We start from the raw sequence: 18,093 nt of genomic DNA on the forward strand, positions 1-18,093 counted from the left end.
GGCATAATGTGGGGTGGCACGAGGAGAAACTGTTCCTACTCCGATTGACAGTGCAACTTTACACCAGCCACAGACATGGTGCAATGAATTGGAGGGGATTCTCCCCCTCCCCCCAAAAATGGTTGCCACAAAACAGCATAAATTAGGGTATAACTCAGTACCCAGTCACAGCATATACCACCTGTATCAAAACCCCACATCATAGCTCAGATGACAGAGCACACGTTTGGCCTCATGCTGTGCACATTTAAGAACTTTGGTGATTAGAAACTATTGAAAAAAGGGCATTTCCACAGAAAGGGAGCATTTTGCACAAAGCAACCTAGATTAACAATTACACAGGAACATGGACATATTGTTGACACCTCTTTGGAATTAAGTGCATGGATGCTGATTTCCCACCACTGTTGTATTTCTATGCTCTTGTGGAGCACACAGTAGATATGCTGACTATCCTAGCATACCAGTCTTTGTACTGGATTTTCGCCCTTGTCTTTTATAGTAACTGTCCTGCACAGCATCTTGTGTTGAGTTAAGGACTTCAGAGGTAAGAATTACATGCTTTTCCCTGAAGTTCTGGTCTTTCTGCATTCCGGGCTTCATGAACAACAACCACTACCATAACTGGATTTCTTATCCACCCTTTACCATCAAGCCTCAGTTCAGGTTACAACAATATAAAAATACAGTGTTGAAATCAGTTAAAGCAAATTTATCTTCTTTGAGTGGTGGAAATAGAAGATATGTTCAGCTGTTAGGTGCATATTATTTTATGCATGCTTTGTCATGCTTATCTTTTGTAAAAGACGTGCAACAGCTCCACAGCTTTTTTCTATTAAGCGCCAAATGATAAGTGCCATCACCAGCCAATGTGCTGTAGGATATTAGCAGTGATAATTCTATTATTTCATTATTATTTATTTAAAATATTTCTTGTGTCACTGCTGAAGCAATCCCAGAGCAGATTACATTAAAAGCCAGATATACGATGCTTATTAAAACAGGAGCAAGAACTAGAGAAAAAATCCCCATGAAACCAGAAGCACAGCAGTTTAGTGGGGTCCACAAAAGCCTGAATGAATAAATGAGTCTTCCACTAGCACTAAAAACTCACCAGAATGGGAGCCAACCATATCTGAGAGGAGATGAAATTCCATTACTGAGAGTACCTTCTCCCGCATTGCCGCATACCACATTTTAACTATCTGTGTCCTTGTGGGGGGGATTATTGTAATCTATTGTTCTTTAAAACGAACTCCATAGTGGGCTATATCATTAAACATATAATACATACAAATTATATAATAAACCATCTGAGAAATGAAATCACAAAAACAATAAATCAAATCCTCACCATCAGAATGACCAAACATCTCAGCTAACCAAATGCCTGCATAAAAAGGTCTTTACAGTACATCAGGAGAATCTGTGTGGGAAGGGTCTTTCAAGAACCTGGCCAGGCAGTCCCTGTCCAGTAATGACTGTAGCTTTTCGCCAAATGTTAGGTGTTCTGAGGACAGTTGTACAGTGTTTGCCTGCCTTTTTCTAAAAAAGTACCATCTTCACTTTGAGGTTTTAAATTCAAGGTTTTAAATTAAAAGTGTTAATTTAATTTAATTTAATTTAATTTAATTTAATAATTTAATGGGCTAATTTTACATTTGCTTGTTGAAGTTTTAAAAGGTGGCATGTCTTTCAAGCCTACTCGTTAACCCAGGAGATAAGCTGGGGAATTCGTTTCTTGAAATCCCTTAGTTTGTAGGAATCCAAGCTAAAAGCTTGGCAGGTTCAATTTCATCTTTGTACTTTCTGTGCAATGAACCTTCACCTGATTAAGGTTTTCATTTTGTAGCATAACTAATGGCATTGTAGCAAAACAGGCTTTCCTTTATGCTCCCAGTGACTTTCCATTCTGTTTTTAAATGGTATAGCACAATATTGGGCAAAGAGGATTGACCTTCCATTAAAGTAGCTCAAAGTTGGATCTGTTTTGTTAGTACCAAAAAAGAAAAAAAAGTGGGGCGGGGAGAGACACAGGCACACAGTTATTAGGAAGTTGGCTATTAGTGATCAGCTGAATCTGAAGGGGCTTCCCTTATTATGTGACGGATTTCCAACTGGAGTGGGAATGCTGATTGACTAGGATTCTTGTCCTTGAGTTGGAAACCTTCCATGCAATGAAGTGGGTCTCTTCAGACTCTGCCAATCATGTGTCTGCTTGCGCCCTGGGCATTATCAAGGTGATAGAGCTAGTCTCACACATTCCTGAAGGCTCCTTCAAATGTCCAACAGTGAATGCCTGGAGACAGCTTCTCTGTCTAGTCTTTTCTGATATATTTGTAGGAATATTATGGACCTTTGTTGTGTGTAAAGTCTCCTTAAATGGATGCTGTTAATTTCAGAATCGGGTTTAAAAAGGTGTGGGCAAGATTTCATATTCTCTTCTTACTCCCTGGGTATACCGTGGAGAGATGCCTTTCCCTGAATCAAGTAAATAAATAAAAATACTTAACTAAAAGTAGAAATTGTAGAAAGATATTGACAGATTTTTTTGAGCCCTTGGGATCAAAAGAAAGTAGTTTAAAACAACTGTTGTTGAGACATTTCATTCTGAATATGTTAGACAGAGCCAGACAGATGATGATGACAGGCGGGTGCTCTGTCTTCCCAACATAAATCCTGTCTACTTGCTCCCCCCAACTTAAGTCCTGGCTATGCCCATGTCTTACTCTGTTCCTACTTGGAAGTTTTAAGCATGCTTAGGTTCATGCTGGCAGTATCTTTAGCAGTGGTTCCTAATTTGCTGACCAGCATCATCCTTCTGATTCATGACTAGAGTCCTGTGATTAAGAGCAGATCAGTTTGGGATTAAGAGAAGATCATTGGCCGGATAAGGTAAATGCTGAAATACACCTTTAATCTTGGATCAGGGTGGCGAGAGAACACATAATCTGAGAATTTGCTCTCAGGCCCTTAGCTATGCATAAGAGATTGGAAGCATTACATGTGAACCAGCCCATCATTATTTGTTTCCATAGATGCTAGGCGGAAGGAAGCCTTTAAATAGGTGAAATATGTGCACATAACATTGAGGTCTTTGGGTAAAATATGTCATTAATGAATCTAGATTATTGGTACTGTAACGTTTGGCAAATAGCTGTATTGGTAAGATTGTCTCACAGACCTCAAGTAATGAGAGGTCAAAGAAAGTCACTCAAGTTTTTGGCAGGTTGGTATTTGTTTATGGATTTTATAAATAGCCAGGAATTTGGTAATTACAACTGTATATAAAATGGCTTGGGAAGATAGGATCAATTGAAGAAAGATTAGATGAATTAAGAAAAATGAAATGTGGATCTGATTAACACCATGATTTGTTTTGATTATAGCCTATGGAAAACAAGGATGCTGTAAATGAAAAATTAACAGTATACATTATAGTAGATCAAATATTATGCTAAATAGAATATTTTTTTAATATTATTTATAGAATATGTTGTTTATTAAAGAAATGCCCTTTAAGGAATCCTGAAATACTCTTCATAGGGGGAGGCAGTTATCTATGTTTATATTTGTGTTTACTTTCGTAATACAGTTTGGTATGGAATTGTTAAATAAAAATATCATTGTTTTGGTTGACAGAATTGCAGAGTCAAAAATAATGTGTTTTACTATCACATATGAACATAGAGACATGCATTTACAAATAAAACTAAAATGTTTCAGTACATGTATTTTCAGTACAGATATTTATTGTTAAATATAAAGTTCCTTGGCATATGGGGAGAATTAAAAAAAAATAAAATCTAATATGTGTGATATTAACTATTCCAGTTGCCAGATGTGTTTCAACATCATGGACTTCTTCCATATCACAGATGTTGCAGATAACAGATTAGCCACTCTAGAGTATAATGAGACAACTCATGCTTGAGTTGATCAAAGGTCATGTTCATGTGTTTCTATATATAAAAATTTGTTTTGGTGGGCAACCATCCACTTTTCACTGAATCTGGATCAGGGCTTCTTTGCTGCAGGCTAACGGCACTGTGACAGACATCTTCAGAATAAATTTCAGTCCCTCATGATCTCCTCTACCATGCCATACTCCTTGGATCAGGTCAGAAGCCACCAGAAAAGGCACTCATTTCTGCCTTTTAGTAACCATAGTAGTGCACTCTACTGATTTGCCGTTATATTGCACCATACAAGAATTATATTTACATTTCAAAGGAAGCATTTTCATTTTAACAACAGCAGCTACAAGAAACTTCCTAGAAAGCAAGCTGATGATAGTGTTGTTTTCAGTGTTGCGCTAAACTCTGATAATACTATGAAAAATCAGCTTTTTTTTTCAGTTGTCCACAAAACTGAATAGAAGTTCTCCCCAAAAAAGTTTTTCTTTCCTAGATTGTCCACACACAACTAATATAACCAGAATAACTTTAGTTCAATCCATTCTTTAAAATTGGAGTAATTGGATTCACACATGCACACACACCTCTTTTGGCCAAATATTCCTTGTAACAGATTGCCTGCTTTTACAAGGTACGACTGCTATAGTAAAGAGTGGACTGATAACATCAGCAAAATTCTTTTCATGAGCATAAATCCACCAAGTCTATGATTTGCATTAAAGTGTGCTTTCAAGTATGTCTTAAAGTGGCACTGTCATTTGCATATTGTCTTTAATCTAACATATTTTAAGTGCCAGACAAGATAGCAAGTGTTCTTTAAGGTTCTCTGCACCCCCTCTTTTTTTTTTATTAAGTTCCTCTACTCTGTTTTGCCCTTGTTCTTTCTTTTGATTACTGTTCCTTGGCAAATACTGACTGCTTTCTTCCTTACTTGCCCAGGCAGCTTTTCATTCAGCTACTAAAACATCTTCCACTTTTATCCTTCTGAGATAAGATTCTGAGACCCTCACCTAAAGTCCGATGTGCCTGACAGTAATATTTCTGGTTTATAGTGTGTATCCCTTATATGAAATCTGTTAAAAAATTAATCTGATATGCTTTCCTAGCCACTTGCAGCCAATTCTTTTTAAGGTGTGTATATATAATAACCTAATAATTCCAATTTTAAAAAGTTCAGTGCTGCACACCAGAACGATCCCCTTTCAGTTTGCTGGAAGAGAGTTTAAAAACAGTAAGTTCTTCCAGTTGTAGAATATGTGTGTGTGTGTTCTTAAAATAAAAAAGCCATATTTTGTGCTAAAAACTGGCCTGACTACAGACTGCTTACACCAGGTGTCAGCAAACGTTTTCAGCAGGGGGCCGGTCCACTGTCCCTCAGACCTTGTGGGGCAGAACTATATTTTGAAAAAATAATAACGAACATTTTCTGTGCCCCACAAATAACCCAGAGATGCATTCTAAATAAAAGGACACTTTCTACTCATGTAAAAACACACTGATTCCTGGACTGTCCGCAGGCCGGATTTAGAAGGTGATTGGGCCGGATCCAGGCCCCGGCCCTTAGTTTGCCTACCCATGGTTTACACTGCTCCTTCAGTAGGAATTACTGTAACCAATATAATTTGCTGTGCTGAAACGACAAACAGGAAATTGGTTATTTCTAACCTTTCTAATTTGCTCATTATTATTTAGAGTGCTGGAGTACTCTATGGTATTTTTGTAACTAATTAACTGCAAATGGTACAGAAGTAATGAATGAATAGATAAACTCAGTAGATACACTTTGTGAAACTTTTCACTGAAGTCCTTTGGTACACCTCTATTTCTCCCATAACTGGTGGGCAAATACTGTGCATTTTGCAACCCTCTCACAGATGCCAACCAGGCACTGAAGCCTCAAAGGCCGGCAATTTGTTCCAGGTGAAGGACTGTGCATGGTACATTAAGTGGCAGGGATTGCACATTACAGAAAATCATAGCTAGGGGGTTACTGTGAATGTGCAGAAGGCTTCCATTCCGGTCGTACCTGCTAGGCAGTGGGAGCCACAACCCTAATATCCTTTACTTAGCATTATGTCCAGAGCAAGAATAGTGATTGGTTTCACTCCAAACCAACCATAGTGTCAAGCCAAGGTTTGTTTGAGTTAAACAAACCATGCTTCCTAGTTTGGATGTACAGCAAAATTAGAAATCATAGTTTGTTGCTCATGCTGGGGGGGGGGGGGGGGACAAAACAGAAGCAATCTCTGCATTCATGGTCTGCATTTATCTTAATAGGTGTGATATTAACGTGGTAACCATTTAAGCCAGAATGGTGGTCTTTTAGCCACTTTTGAACAAGTGACTTGCGGTGAGAGGATCTGGACTATTGATGAGTAACTAATTGATTGTTTAACTATCAATCAATTTTTACTGTATATAACCAAAGTCCTTTACAATGGACGACAGAGAATAAAAGGAATCTTTCATCTAAAGTCATACACGTAACCTGTAGCAGTTTACAACATAAAAATAAATTTACAACATTAAGACTTATGATTGGGGTGCATTTACATAGCTGGAACGAAGCTTCTTGGCTGCCAGTGCAAATTTGGCTACTTGGTGTGATTGATTAACTAAGTGATGTTTGAGCTTTTCTTCTCCTCCTTTCTTTGTCTCTTAAAGCAACTCTTTTTAAAGCCTTTTCTCTTCAACTTCTTTCAAATCACTCCTAAAAACCCACCTTTTCCCATGGAGCCTTTGAGTTAACCCCCAAGCTCCCATGCCCACTCTAGCTAAGCTCAAGTACACTTAATGTAAACAATTGCATTTTCTTTCCCTGATTACTTTTGCCTCCACTTCCTTCTCTTTTCTCTGATCTTTCTCCTGGCTCAAATTTTAGAGTGTAAGGTGGGAACCTTTCCTCTTGTGCTCAGGAAAGTGCCATATATGCTGATGGTGCGCTCTGTCTATCATGTGCAATTTATTGTACAGTGGTACCTCGCAAGATGAATGCCTCGTAAGACGAAAAACTCACAAAACGAAAGAGTTTTTCGTTTTTTGAGTTGCTTCGCAAGACGGATTTCCCTATGGGCTTGCTTCGCCAGACGAAAATGTCTTGCAAGTTTGTTTCCTTTGTCTTGCAAGTTTGTTTCCTTTTTCTTAAAACCATGCATTCACTTCGAGGAGCAACTCATAGCACACAGTGTGGTAGCCTTTTTTGAGGTTTTTGAAGACTTTGGTGATTTTTGAAGCTTTTCCAAAGTCCGTGCTTCGCAAGACGAAAAAATCGCAAGACGAAAAAACTCGCGGAACGAATTAATTTCGTCTTGCGAGGCACCACTGTACTGCATTCTTTGAATTTTGCGTTTGTATTAAGCTACGTGAGCCACCTTTCTTGGACAAAGGGTGGTGTATAAATTATACGTCACTTTCCAGACACCTAACTTTGGAGTTGAAGCTGTGCACAGAGGCTTCTGATACAACCCTGCATCTGCTCCCAGTGCAGATCAGAGATATTTTACCAGTTGGATTTCTGCCAACCTTTCTAAAACTGATGGTCAGTGAGAAGGCAGTTCTCCACCAGTCTCCCAACTCAGTACCTGCCTCGGGGATAGTAGTCTGTCTTGGAAAAGCTGGTGGCTAGAAAGTGAGCTGTGTGCCATGCCAGCTGCTCTGAAGCCAAAGCTCAGCTTGAGAGAGTTGTATTGCTTCCCAGCTTGTTGGGGAGCCTAGTTGCACTGCATCTCAACTGAGCATCTGCTTTGGGAATGTTGGTGTGTGTGGGGGGGGGGAGAGAGAAACTGTGTTAAAATACATTTTTTAAAAATAGAAAAATAGTTGAGATGCTCGTGCAGATGTTATTAATCTGCATGCATCTTAATAAAAGGATGTGTGCACTCATGTTTCCTAAAACTAATGTGACCAAGTCTGCACAACATCTTGTTTTTTGCTTGCTATGCCACTTTCAGAGCCTTAGGGAAAAGTTGAAGTAAACCTATTTATTTCCCTCTAAACTGGTTTCTAGTTCTAAAACCTATGGAGTTTATCAACTGGTCCAATGAAAACAATATGGTACAAGATTAATTTTTATACAAAATAGTAAAGTTACCCGTAAAAAATTAACTTGACTTTTTATTAGTCAAGAGAGCCAGTGTGGTGTAGTGGTTAAGAGCGGTAGTCTCCTAATCTGGGGAACCGGGTTCGCGTCTCCGCTCCTCCACATGCAGCTGCTGGGTGACCTTGGGCCAGTCACACTTCTTTGAAGTCTCTCAGCCCCACTCACCTCACAGAGTGTTTGTTGTGGGGGAGGAAGGGAAAGGAGAATGTTAGCCGCTTTGAGACTCCTTAGGGTAGTGAAAGGCAGGATATCAAATCCAAACTCTTCTTCTTCTTCAGAAATGTTATATACTGACCTCTTGCTGTTTGTATTTCTCTTTTTGGAAACATTTCACTCCATATTGATATTGGCCCAAAATAAGATGTTTTGAATATTAATTAACTAAGATGTAGAAATCTGATTTCAAAATGGGATCAAAGCTTAAGTAACCATTAACTTCAGTTCTTGTAGGGTATATTTTCTAATGCAGAGAAAACTGTTGGGAAAGCTTAGATGGTAGAGCATGAGGCTCTTGTTTTCAGGTTTGGGCTCCACATTGGGCAAGATTTCTGCTTAGCAGGGGCTTGTACTAGATGAGCCTTGTGGTCCCTTCCAACTTTATAATTCTGTGATTCTGTGTTTCCTTTAAATATCTAAAATTAATTGACAGTAACAAACATATATGAAATGTAAATTTTCCTTTGTTTAGATAATTGCTGAGGCTACTTTTAGCAGGTTTCCTTCATATGCTCTTTGTCTTGAGTTTAATATTGATATCGTGTAATTTTTATTGGAGGACACCTGTGATGCTATGTTAACTTTACTTCTAGTTTTTATTATGTTTTGATTTTTGCAGTTTGCTTTAATATTGTATTCGTGTTTGAATTTTTAAAATGTGCACCACCCTAGAATCCATGTTTGGACTGGACACAGGTTTAGACATTTACGAAATTAAAAAAATAACTTTTAAATACGGAGGAAGGGGTTGGATTTAATTTTTAACCACCATTAAAAGGGGTAAAGGGGACCCCTGACCATTAGTCCATCTTAAATTTGCTATAATTAAGATAAGTGTATTGTAGTTTCAGTAAATATGAAATAACTTGTTCTTAGAGAAAGTAGGATAGATTATTGAACTGTATGATAATCCCAGGGGCTTGGATCCAAACCTCACTATTTACACGAGTGGAAAGGGATTATTTGCACATAGTGGAGGGCTCGTGGTGACACTTGCTTGTGTCTTATGGAATGCCTTTCCTGGAGGAGGACCTGAAGCAATATCTTGCACATGTGGAAGCAACTTTGTGCAAATCTGTAACCAATATAATGTTCATAACACAAGAGACTAGGGCCCTGCGGGACTTGACATCTTTCCGCAGGGCCTGCAAGACAGAGCTGCTCCACCAGGTCTTTGGCCAGGGCACAGCCTGACTCCCTCCTTCGGCAATCTTCGCGGAACTCTGGCCCAATGGTTGCCATTGGTTTGATTTGAATTAATTTTATAATGAATGATTTTAGAGTGTTGTGTTGTGTTGTACTGTTTTATTGTTGTTAGCTGCCCTGAGCCTGGCTTCGGCTGGGGAGGGCGGGATATAAATAATAATAATAATAATAATAATAATAATAATAATTATTATTATTATTATATCTACATTAGTTGCAAATACTTGGTGAGTCTTATGGTCACTTAAAAATATAAATGAAAAGTGTTTAATCCAGCGCTAATATATTTTGAGTTGTTATAAGGCATATGTTGATCTAAGCTGTGTAGCGAGTTACAAGTCATCTATGGTGACGGTGTTTTCTTCTAGCTATTCCTGTTCTCTCATCCATAAAATCAGCATAAAATTGACTTAACGTTGTTGGGTGTCTAGAAATCAGTCTTCCCAGGAAAAGTAAATTTGGTCTCAGTAGTTCTGAAGAGGAAGTACATAACTGCAGAAGAGGATTGTGCTTCCTCCTCCTTGTCAAGATGTAGCCTCTTGCTTCTTGTCAACACCCTCCTTCCATTCACTTAATCAATTTCCCAGTACACAAAGAATTCTGAACAAAAGTTTTCATACCTGTCAACTCAGGGGGTAGGAGACTCACATTCAGGATTGTGGTGCTGGGTACACCAAAATATCCATCACTTTTTTGTGATGGAAAAGTCCCCTTCTCCTCACTGTACCTTAAATGAAAATGATGGGAGCACTTCAGAAAGGAAGTGTGAAAATTAATTGATCCTTTGAATATTTGTTAGTGGCCAGTAAGACCTTTGGAGGGATGCAAAGTCAATATCATAATACCAAGTAACATGACTATATATACTGGTTTTTATTTTGTGGAATGGATTAGCGCAAATGTGGACAGATTTCAAGCTTGTGGGATCTATTGTGTTTTATATATTCATATGGCAATTAACTGCTGCATGTGTGTTTTATTACTACCTAATAACGTACCATAATTGCATATAACAAAGACTGAAGTAGTAGCAAATTTCGAAACAACAGTATCAGACAGAATTATTTAAGTGTTGTGCAGACTGAAGCTTTATTTACTTGACAACTTTTTTATCACACAGAACATCCCTCAGAATGAAGTATTTGGGGGTTCTGCCAGATAAGAGTTCCAGGTACACATCCTACATGGGGTTAGGATTGAAAGAAAAACTCCCTTAAGCTATCAAATTCATTTCTTTAGCCAGTGCTAGTTTGCATAAAACCAAATGATTTTTGGATGTAGCAGGTCCCAAACTTCAACTGGTGAATGTGTAGTATTCTGTGATATTCCTAACCTGTAATTTTAAATTGTAAATGTAGAAGAAAGCTTGGTGAACTGCTTTAAAAAACAGTGATATTTGTGACATTTGAAAAACATTTTGCATTTTTTCTACTTTTAATTCCCTTTTGCAAAAATGAATATTGGAATAACATCTTTAAAAAGGCATTGAAACAGCCACAGAGTAAAAGGCAACGGAAAACACACACACACCACAAAATAACCTTCTATTATTGTGTTAACAAATATGCATGGAGTTTCATAAATATGAAATTTAAAAAAATATTTTGAATAATCCCGGATCTGAGTTTTGAGACACATTTTTTGTACCTGTCTGTGAGCCTGAAGCTACGTTGACCCTCTTTAATATTAATGTACTCTACTCTAAGACTCTGTTCTTTTGTCTCTGATTAATGCTGTCTGTCAATTATTTACAGATCCTGTGGTTTTGTGGAAGTTCCCGGAGGACTTTGGAGACAAGGTTAGAAACATGAGATTGATCCCTTTAAAATGATATAATAATAATAATAATAATAATAATAATAATAATAATAATATCAGAATAACCTGCCTTTCTACAGCTTTTTAAAGCTTTCCTATTCAACTGTAGAAAGGCAGATGGCTGATGATAACAATAAAAGACTCTTCACCAGCTGATTTGATCATTAGAATGTGTTTGTGGCAGGAAGTATTGCACACTATGATAGTTGCTTTCATGGATTTATCACATTATTATTTTTAATCTGTGTGGATATTATGACCAAACGCCAGTGGTGGCATTTCTTCTTCTTCTGAAGTCATGAATATAGTTCCAGAGGAATAAATTTGGGAAATTATGATTGACACACAGCACCAGGCCACCAGGCGCACATCACCAATGATAATCTAAGAGGTTGCACAACTGTTAGTATCAGCACTGATGTTAACACGTTGGTTGTGTATATACTGTTGGTGGTATTTCAGTATTCATGAAAATGTTCTCTCTTTCACCAGAGCTACTTTGACACTTGGGCATGTTAGCAGTTTTAAACAGGAGCGTAATGCTTGCAACAAACAGGTGGTTGTCTAAAACAGTGGTTTCATTAAAAACAACAACCGAGTCCTCTAAAAATTATGGGTTGTTTTTTTTTTTTTGATAGGCTTCTTCATTGAATGCATTTCGCTCTTTTCATTTTTATTTTATTGAACAGTATACTTTCTTCTTTCTGTGGCTCAGACAGATTTCTCAGTTTTGCTTTAAATAGTGTAAGATCCTTGGAGAAAAACACCATAAACAACAGTTTGAATTCTGTTTTGAATATAGGAACCTATATAAAAAGTATGTTGCCACAGCAGTTTGCAGTTTGGCCCTGAAATTCCCAACAAAATTGTCAGTTGTGCATGTGTGAAACTCATTCAGATCAATGATACTTCTTTATGACAACACAGAGAACCCCAGTTTATGTGTGTTGTTACTTGGCAACATGTTGCTCACACATTAATATGAAGTTGCAATCTATTCCAGTAGTCAAGAGCTTTAGGTAGACTGCAAATACCATTTGAATGAATGAGACTTTTTGCCTGGGAGCAGCTGTGTTTTCGATTTCACTCTGTCTCTCTTATTCAAATGTTACTATCAAAGGCGCATTTGAGGTTGATTGTATTCGAAGCTTGTGTCCATGCAAAAAGCAAGTTTCATTAAGTCTGTCAGTTGCAAATGTTAGTATTTTTATATGTGTGTGTTCTGTTAAATCCAGCTACAAATGTATAGAGTTGAATGGCATAGGAAAGGGTCAATGGCAAGGCGAACTGTCCTTGCGATTGGGTTAAACGCCATAGTAGCAGCTTTGTATGTGGGAGGTGTAAACCTGTGTCCCTTTTCAGCCGTAAATCTTACTGGCTAAATTATTAGAAGCCAACCTAATGAACATTATGGTCTGTTGGATAAACCAAGGTAAAGGCACATAAGTATTGTGTTCTGTTCTGAGTAGAATAGGTGAGAAATCTAAACAAATATGAAAAAGCATTACCTTGATAAACTAGAGAAATGGGCTAAAGTTAGTAAGGTAAAGGTAAAGGTACCCCTGCCCGTACGGGCCAGTCTTGACAGACTCTGGGGTTGTGCGCCCATCTCACTTAAGAGGCCAGGGGCCAGCGCTGTCCGGAGACACTTCCGGGTCACGTGGCCAGCGTGACATCGCTGCTCTGGCCAGAGCCAGAGCCAGAGCCGCACATGGAAACGCCGTTTACCTTCCCGCTGGTAAGCGGTCCCTATTTATCTACTTGCACCCGGAGGTGCTTTCGAACTGCTAGGTTGGCAGGCGCTGGGACCGAGCAGCGGGAGCGCACCCCGCCGCAGGGATTCGAACCGCCGACCTTTCGATCGGCAAGCCCTAGGCGCTGAGGCTTTAACCTACAGCGCCACCTGCGTCCCACTAAAGTTAGTAGCTTGCCACATAAAGATGTTCCTGAGAAAAAGATGCAGAATATGATGCTCTGGTTAAGCATTAACCAAGATAACTGTCAATGGCTTAGTTCGTTTGTCACTTTAAACCATGGTTAAACTAACATATGGTTTAAAGGTGAAGTTACATCATAATGGTGCTGAAATTTCGAGTGTTTCACTCTTCCCCTGCTGCTGCTACAAGTTAAATTCTGTTCTAGTTTAGAGTTACATCCCAATCTGAGTTTATGGTTTGTTTCTCCCCAAATAAACTGTAAGCTCTTTGACATCAACAAGTACACTGGATGCTCAGGTTGTGAACGTGAGCCATGTGGGATGCACGTTCGCAACCAGCAGTGTTCGCAACCTGCACCTGCGCACGCGTGGGTTGTGATTTGGCGCTTCTGCGCATGTGCGACCGCCGAAACCCGGAAGTAACCTGTTCCAGTACTTCCGGGTTTCGGCAGTTTGCAACCCAAAAAAACGCAACCTGAAGCAGTTGTAACCCGAGGTATGACTGTATAGTTAAAAGAAAATATGTATGATTCATATATTCATTCATAATAACAAACCATGAGCCTAGCTTTGAATGTCACTCTTAACATAATGCCTTAGCTTGTGGCAGCCTGGCATCAGCAGGATCTAAGCAGGTTCCCCTTTAAACCAAAGTTTGGCTTGATGAAGGTTTGGCATACAAATGAGACCAAAGTATAAGTAAACTTTATGCCGCTTCTTTTAATTATACTTGCTGAAATCAAAGACTTCCAGACCCCTCTGAAGACAAGTGGACCACAATGGCATCTCATGTTTTAAGGTAGAATGATGCCTTACCTGTCAAACAGAATAAAGAAAGACTGTTACTGTCTTTGGTTTTGTGTGTGTTTATTTGTATTTTGGATTACTATGGAACTTAAAAACAAATAGAGACAATTAAGAAGTTCAGAATTTTTGAAAGTATTAGCCCATATAATTATATTTTGAAATATGTGTTTAGTAATTCTGAAGACACCAATTTTTGTACTGAATATCTATAACCAAACTGGTGTGGTGATCTTTGGGATATCTGCAACATACACCGAAGAGCACAATTAAGTTATTTTTGCTTCATCCTTTGAAAAGAAAACATATAGACAATCCTGTATGCACGAAATCTTCAATATAATTATTTGTGTGCACAGACACACTCATTTTTCCTTTCAACATTTGACATGACACTAGAACCATAAAGAGATATGCCTGGACAGTACTAGCACCTTCTTAACCACAATTTTACTGTTTAGTTCACTACTGAACATACTGGATTCTAAAATTTCTCTGTAAGAGCAGCCTTTCTTTCCTCCCCAGCTTGATTTTTTTAATAAAAGATTTGCTCTCACAGATCTGCAGCAGCAGTTGCTTTTTCTGGGTTGGTACTTTAAAGCTTGCCAGAAGACACAGCACAGTCACCACCTCCCACCCTCCCTTCTTCCTCTCCTGTGTGGAGGAAGAGAACTATAGGCATATTGAATCATTGTCTTGCAAGGCTCTGCATGTTTTCTTAGTGCTTTCAGGTACCTGTATGTGCAAGGCTGTTCCCTAGTGGTGATTCTGCATCATTTTGTTTCCACCCCTCTATTTGTCCTTGCTCCTTGTTGCCTGAACTGATGTCTGACAAGTGAAGGCAGAACTTGGTTTGGCAATTGAGGAGCCAAGTAGCACCTTTAGTAGGATGGCATTTGGCTCGGAGTTGTCAGCTCCTATTTTGTAATTGCTGTTTTAAAACACAATAGGGTAAATGAAGACAACAATGTTGCAGACTGCCCTGGACTCAGTATGAAGGGTGGCTCAGAACAACTAGGAAAAAATAGGTTTCACTTATCATAAATAAGATGGCCATTCAGGGTAAAAGGAGATGAGAACTGGAGTGATCTTATTTTGGGCCTAGGGTCAAGTCCAGTTACAGTGCCAAATTGTCTGCTGCTTCCCTTTGCCTTCCTCCTCAAGTTCTAGACATTCACTGTTATGGTTTGCCCTAAACTTTCATTATCTGCCAGATGAAAACTGGTCAGATTAGGGTGGCATTGTACACTACACTGAAGTGGGGAGAGAGAAAGTGCAAGTGAATTGTGTTTCCTTGAATACAGTGGTATCTCGGGATGCGAACGGGATCCATTCTGGAGCCCCGTTCGCATCCTGAATGGAACGCAAGACGCGATAGCGCGTCTGCACGTGCGCGGGTCGCGTTTTGGCGCTTCTGCGCATGCGTGAGACGTCATTTTGACGGTCTGTGCATGCGCGCACGGCAAAACCTGGAAGTAATGCGCTCCGTTACTTCCAGGTCGCTGTGGAGCGCAACCCGAAATTGCCTAACCCGAAGCGTATTCATCCCGAGGTATGGCTGTAATTCTTCCAGTGTAATGTATGAAAAAGATTGGCCTGAAGTTGTGCGTTCTTTTAGGTGGGCTTATTCTTTTGAGGCCAACTGGAGTATACATAAAGCTGAGGGTGAGCAAGCCAACATACTGAGTTTGACCAATGAGCCATCTAGCTCAGTATTGTCTATGCTGACTGGCAGTGACTTTCCAGAGTTTCAGAGAGGAAGTTTCTCCCAGTCTTACCTGGAGATGTCAGGGATTGGACCTGGGACCTTCTCATGCAAAGCAAGCTGTTCCGCCACTCAGCTGCAGACCTTCATTCTAGGAATGTGGAAGTCTGCATGTGTTGAGACTGCAGACCATGCAAACATAGGAGCACCCTTGAAGGCCCAAGTCAGCTTGTCCCAACCTGATGTCCCAAGCCTCATCGGCCCCAGCCTATGTGACCAATTGTTAGGGATAATAAGAGTTGCAGCCCAGCAACATCTGAAGGGCACCACTCTGGAGAAGCCTGAACTAAGTGGTGGAAAGGTAGGGTATAAATAAATTTAATATATAACTCTAAGACTTTGGAGGGGAAAGTTCAGAGGGGGAGAATCATCAAACCAGTTCATAAACAATTATTTTTATCACAATCACTTTGCTTGCCTGAATAATTTTAGTGCTTTATTAAAAAAATAAAGGATGACAAAAATAGATAGCTGTGATTTGGCAGATTGTTTATGATGTCTACACTGGACTTCAGCCTTTGCTGTGGCAGAGCTGCCTCACCCTTAGCTGGAGTGAGGTGACAGCAGATGTTGGCACAGGTAGCAGTGGCAGATCCCTAGCCAATGCTCTCAAGCCCATCGACCACTCTCCTAGGTTGGATGACAGAGCTGTGTATACCACATGACCTGTTCTGCAACCCCCAAGCTAGTCTGTGTCCTTCAGGTATAGGCCACTGTCCCCATTGCCAGTGTTGAAGTAAGATTCAATTGCCTGTCCAGTTGGCTTCAGTACATGGCATAGGGGGGTGGCATTTTGTCCTTTGCCTCAGGCCCAAAATTTTCTTGGTCCAGCCACATGTGTATAAAGGAATAAAGAACGAAAGAGGTGGGAGTGAAGGAGAAATGTTGTTGCTTCTTGAAAACTGGGGTAATTGGAAAATGGGTTCTTTTCCTAGGGCATAACTCTAAACAACACAGCTTTCCCGGCTAAAACAGGACCACTGGAGGCTATAATATGCACATACAGCTATGATATGCACACAGAACTACACATTATGTTTTGTGATTTCGTCTAGGGACTGATATGGATTCCTGGATCTTTTCCATTGCTGGGATATAGGCAGTTTTAGAGGGTGATTTTCAGTGGGAAATTGTGCAAGGGGGAACTGGTTACATGCTGTTCTTTTGCTTCAAGTGCTGCCGTAAATTGAATGTGGTCCCTCCTCCCCCCCAGAAAAAAAAAAGAATAATGGAACTGCACGTAATGTTTCCCCTCAGCAACTAGTACAAGTTATTTAATGCTTGCTATAATTTCATAGATGCACATAGAGAAAAACCTGTTAATTAAAAAGCTTTCATTTAAAAAACAAACAAATTCAAATTGGAATTGTTATATTTAATGATGGAATCAACAGCTCTGCACATGCCCAACACGGTTGTAAGACTAACAGACTATACACCTTTAACTGTGAAAGTGTTAGGAACATGCACATAAACCATTTCATGTTTTTCACCATGAAATTGCAGCTAATGGATTAATGCATTGGTTGATCCAAACCATTTTATGAACGTGGTGGGTTTTGGCTCTTATTTTGGGAAGAAAACAGACATTTTGAAGACACAAGAGAGATCCCCTGACAATTGTGGTCTAAAGACTTGGAAGGACCTTTAATCGTCATCTTTCACCTCTGAGCAGACATTAATATCACTTGTACATGAAGGCTCTGTGTGCTTGCAAATAAATGTTTGATGATTTTAAAAGTTGACTTTCCTTGCATTTGGAAGGACAAATGGCAAGCCCAATATATGTATCATGGTTTTGTTTTATAGATTTTTTCCACTAGTTCAAAATTTTGCACTTGATCAGCATATGGTATAGCCAAGCCTCATCTCGACCAACTCTTTTGTTATCTTGTTATTGTTATAGGTCTTAATGACAGTTGTAAGCCACAGCTCTGGATGTAGGGGTTAGTCTACCCTGGGGAGAAGAGGGAGAAACAGCAGTGTGGATTATGGAAATATGAATTGATCTAAGAAGCAGCTCTCTTGTAATAGAATAGGGCTCAAAGAAAGACAGAGGAGAAGCTGGTGAAAAGACGATGGAATATGATGTGAAAATGATCATTTGAATGCTTTCCTTTTCATTCCCAGCTGCTGTGTTCTGGTGAAAAGGCATGCATTTGTATATCTTAAGGCTGGGTGAAAAAGGGCCAGATGAATAGAATTACTTGTTAGATATGTTTTCATTTTGAGCTGGATAAATTATGTGCATTTTAATAGACTGTATGCATATGTTACCCATTTTATCGTACAGCTGTAATATTAGAGATTACTTTGTTAAAAATGTTCTCAT

General features: G+C 39.3%; 1 protein-coding gene across 2 annotated transcripts in view; it reads left to right on the plus strand.

Annotated features, from left to right (window-relative positions):
- Positions 1–18,093, plus strand: part of DENND1B (DENN domain containing 1B) — a 181,493-nt gene that overhangs the window by 31,882 nt on the left and 131,518 nt on the right. For both annotated transcript variants that reach the window (XM_079981343.1, XM_079981342.1), the window contains exon 3: positions 11,193–11,236. In XM_079981343.1, coding sequence (XP_079837469.1) covers positions 11,193–11,236 — 44 coding nt within the window. The remainder of the gene's footprint in view (positions 1–11,192; positions 11,237–18,093) is intronic.

This window comes from Podarcis cretensis (assembly GCF_951804945.1).
Source record: "Podarcis cretensis genome assembly, chromosome: 6".
Taxonomy (NCBI): domain Eukaryota; kingdom Metazoa; phylum Chordata; class Lepidosauria; order Squamata; family Lacertidae; genus Podarcis; species Podarcis cretensis.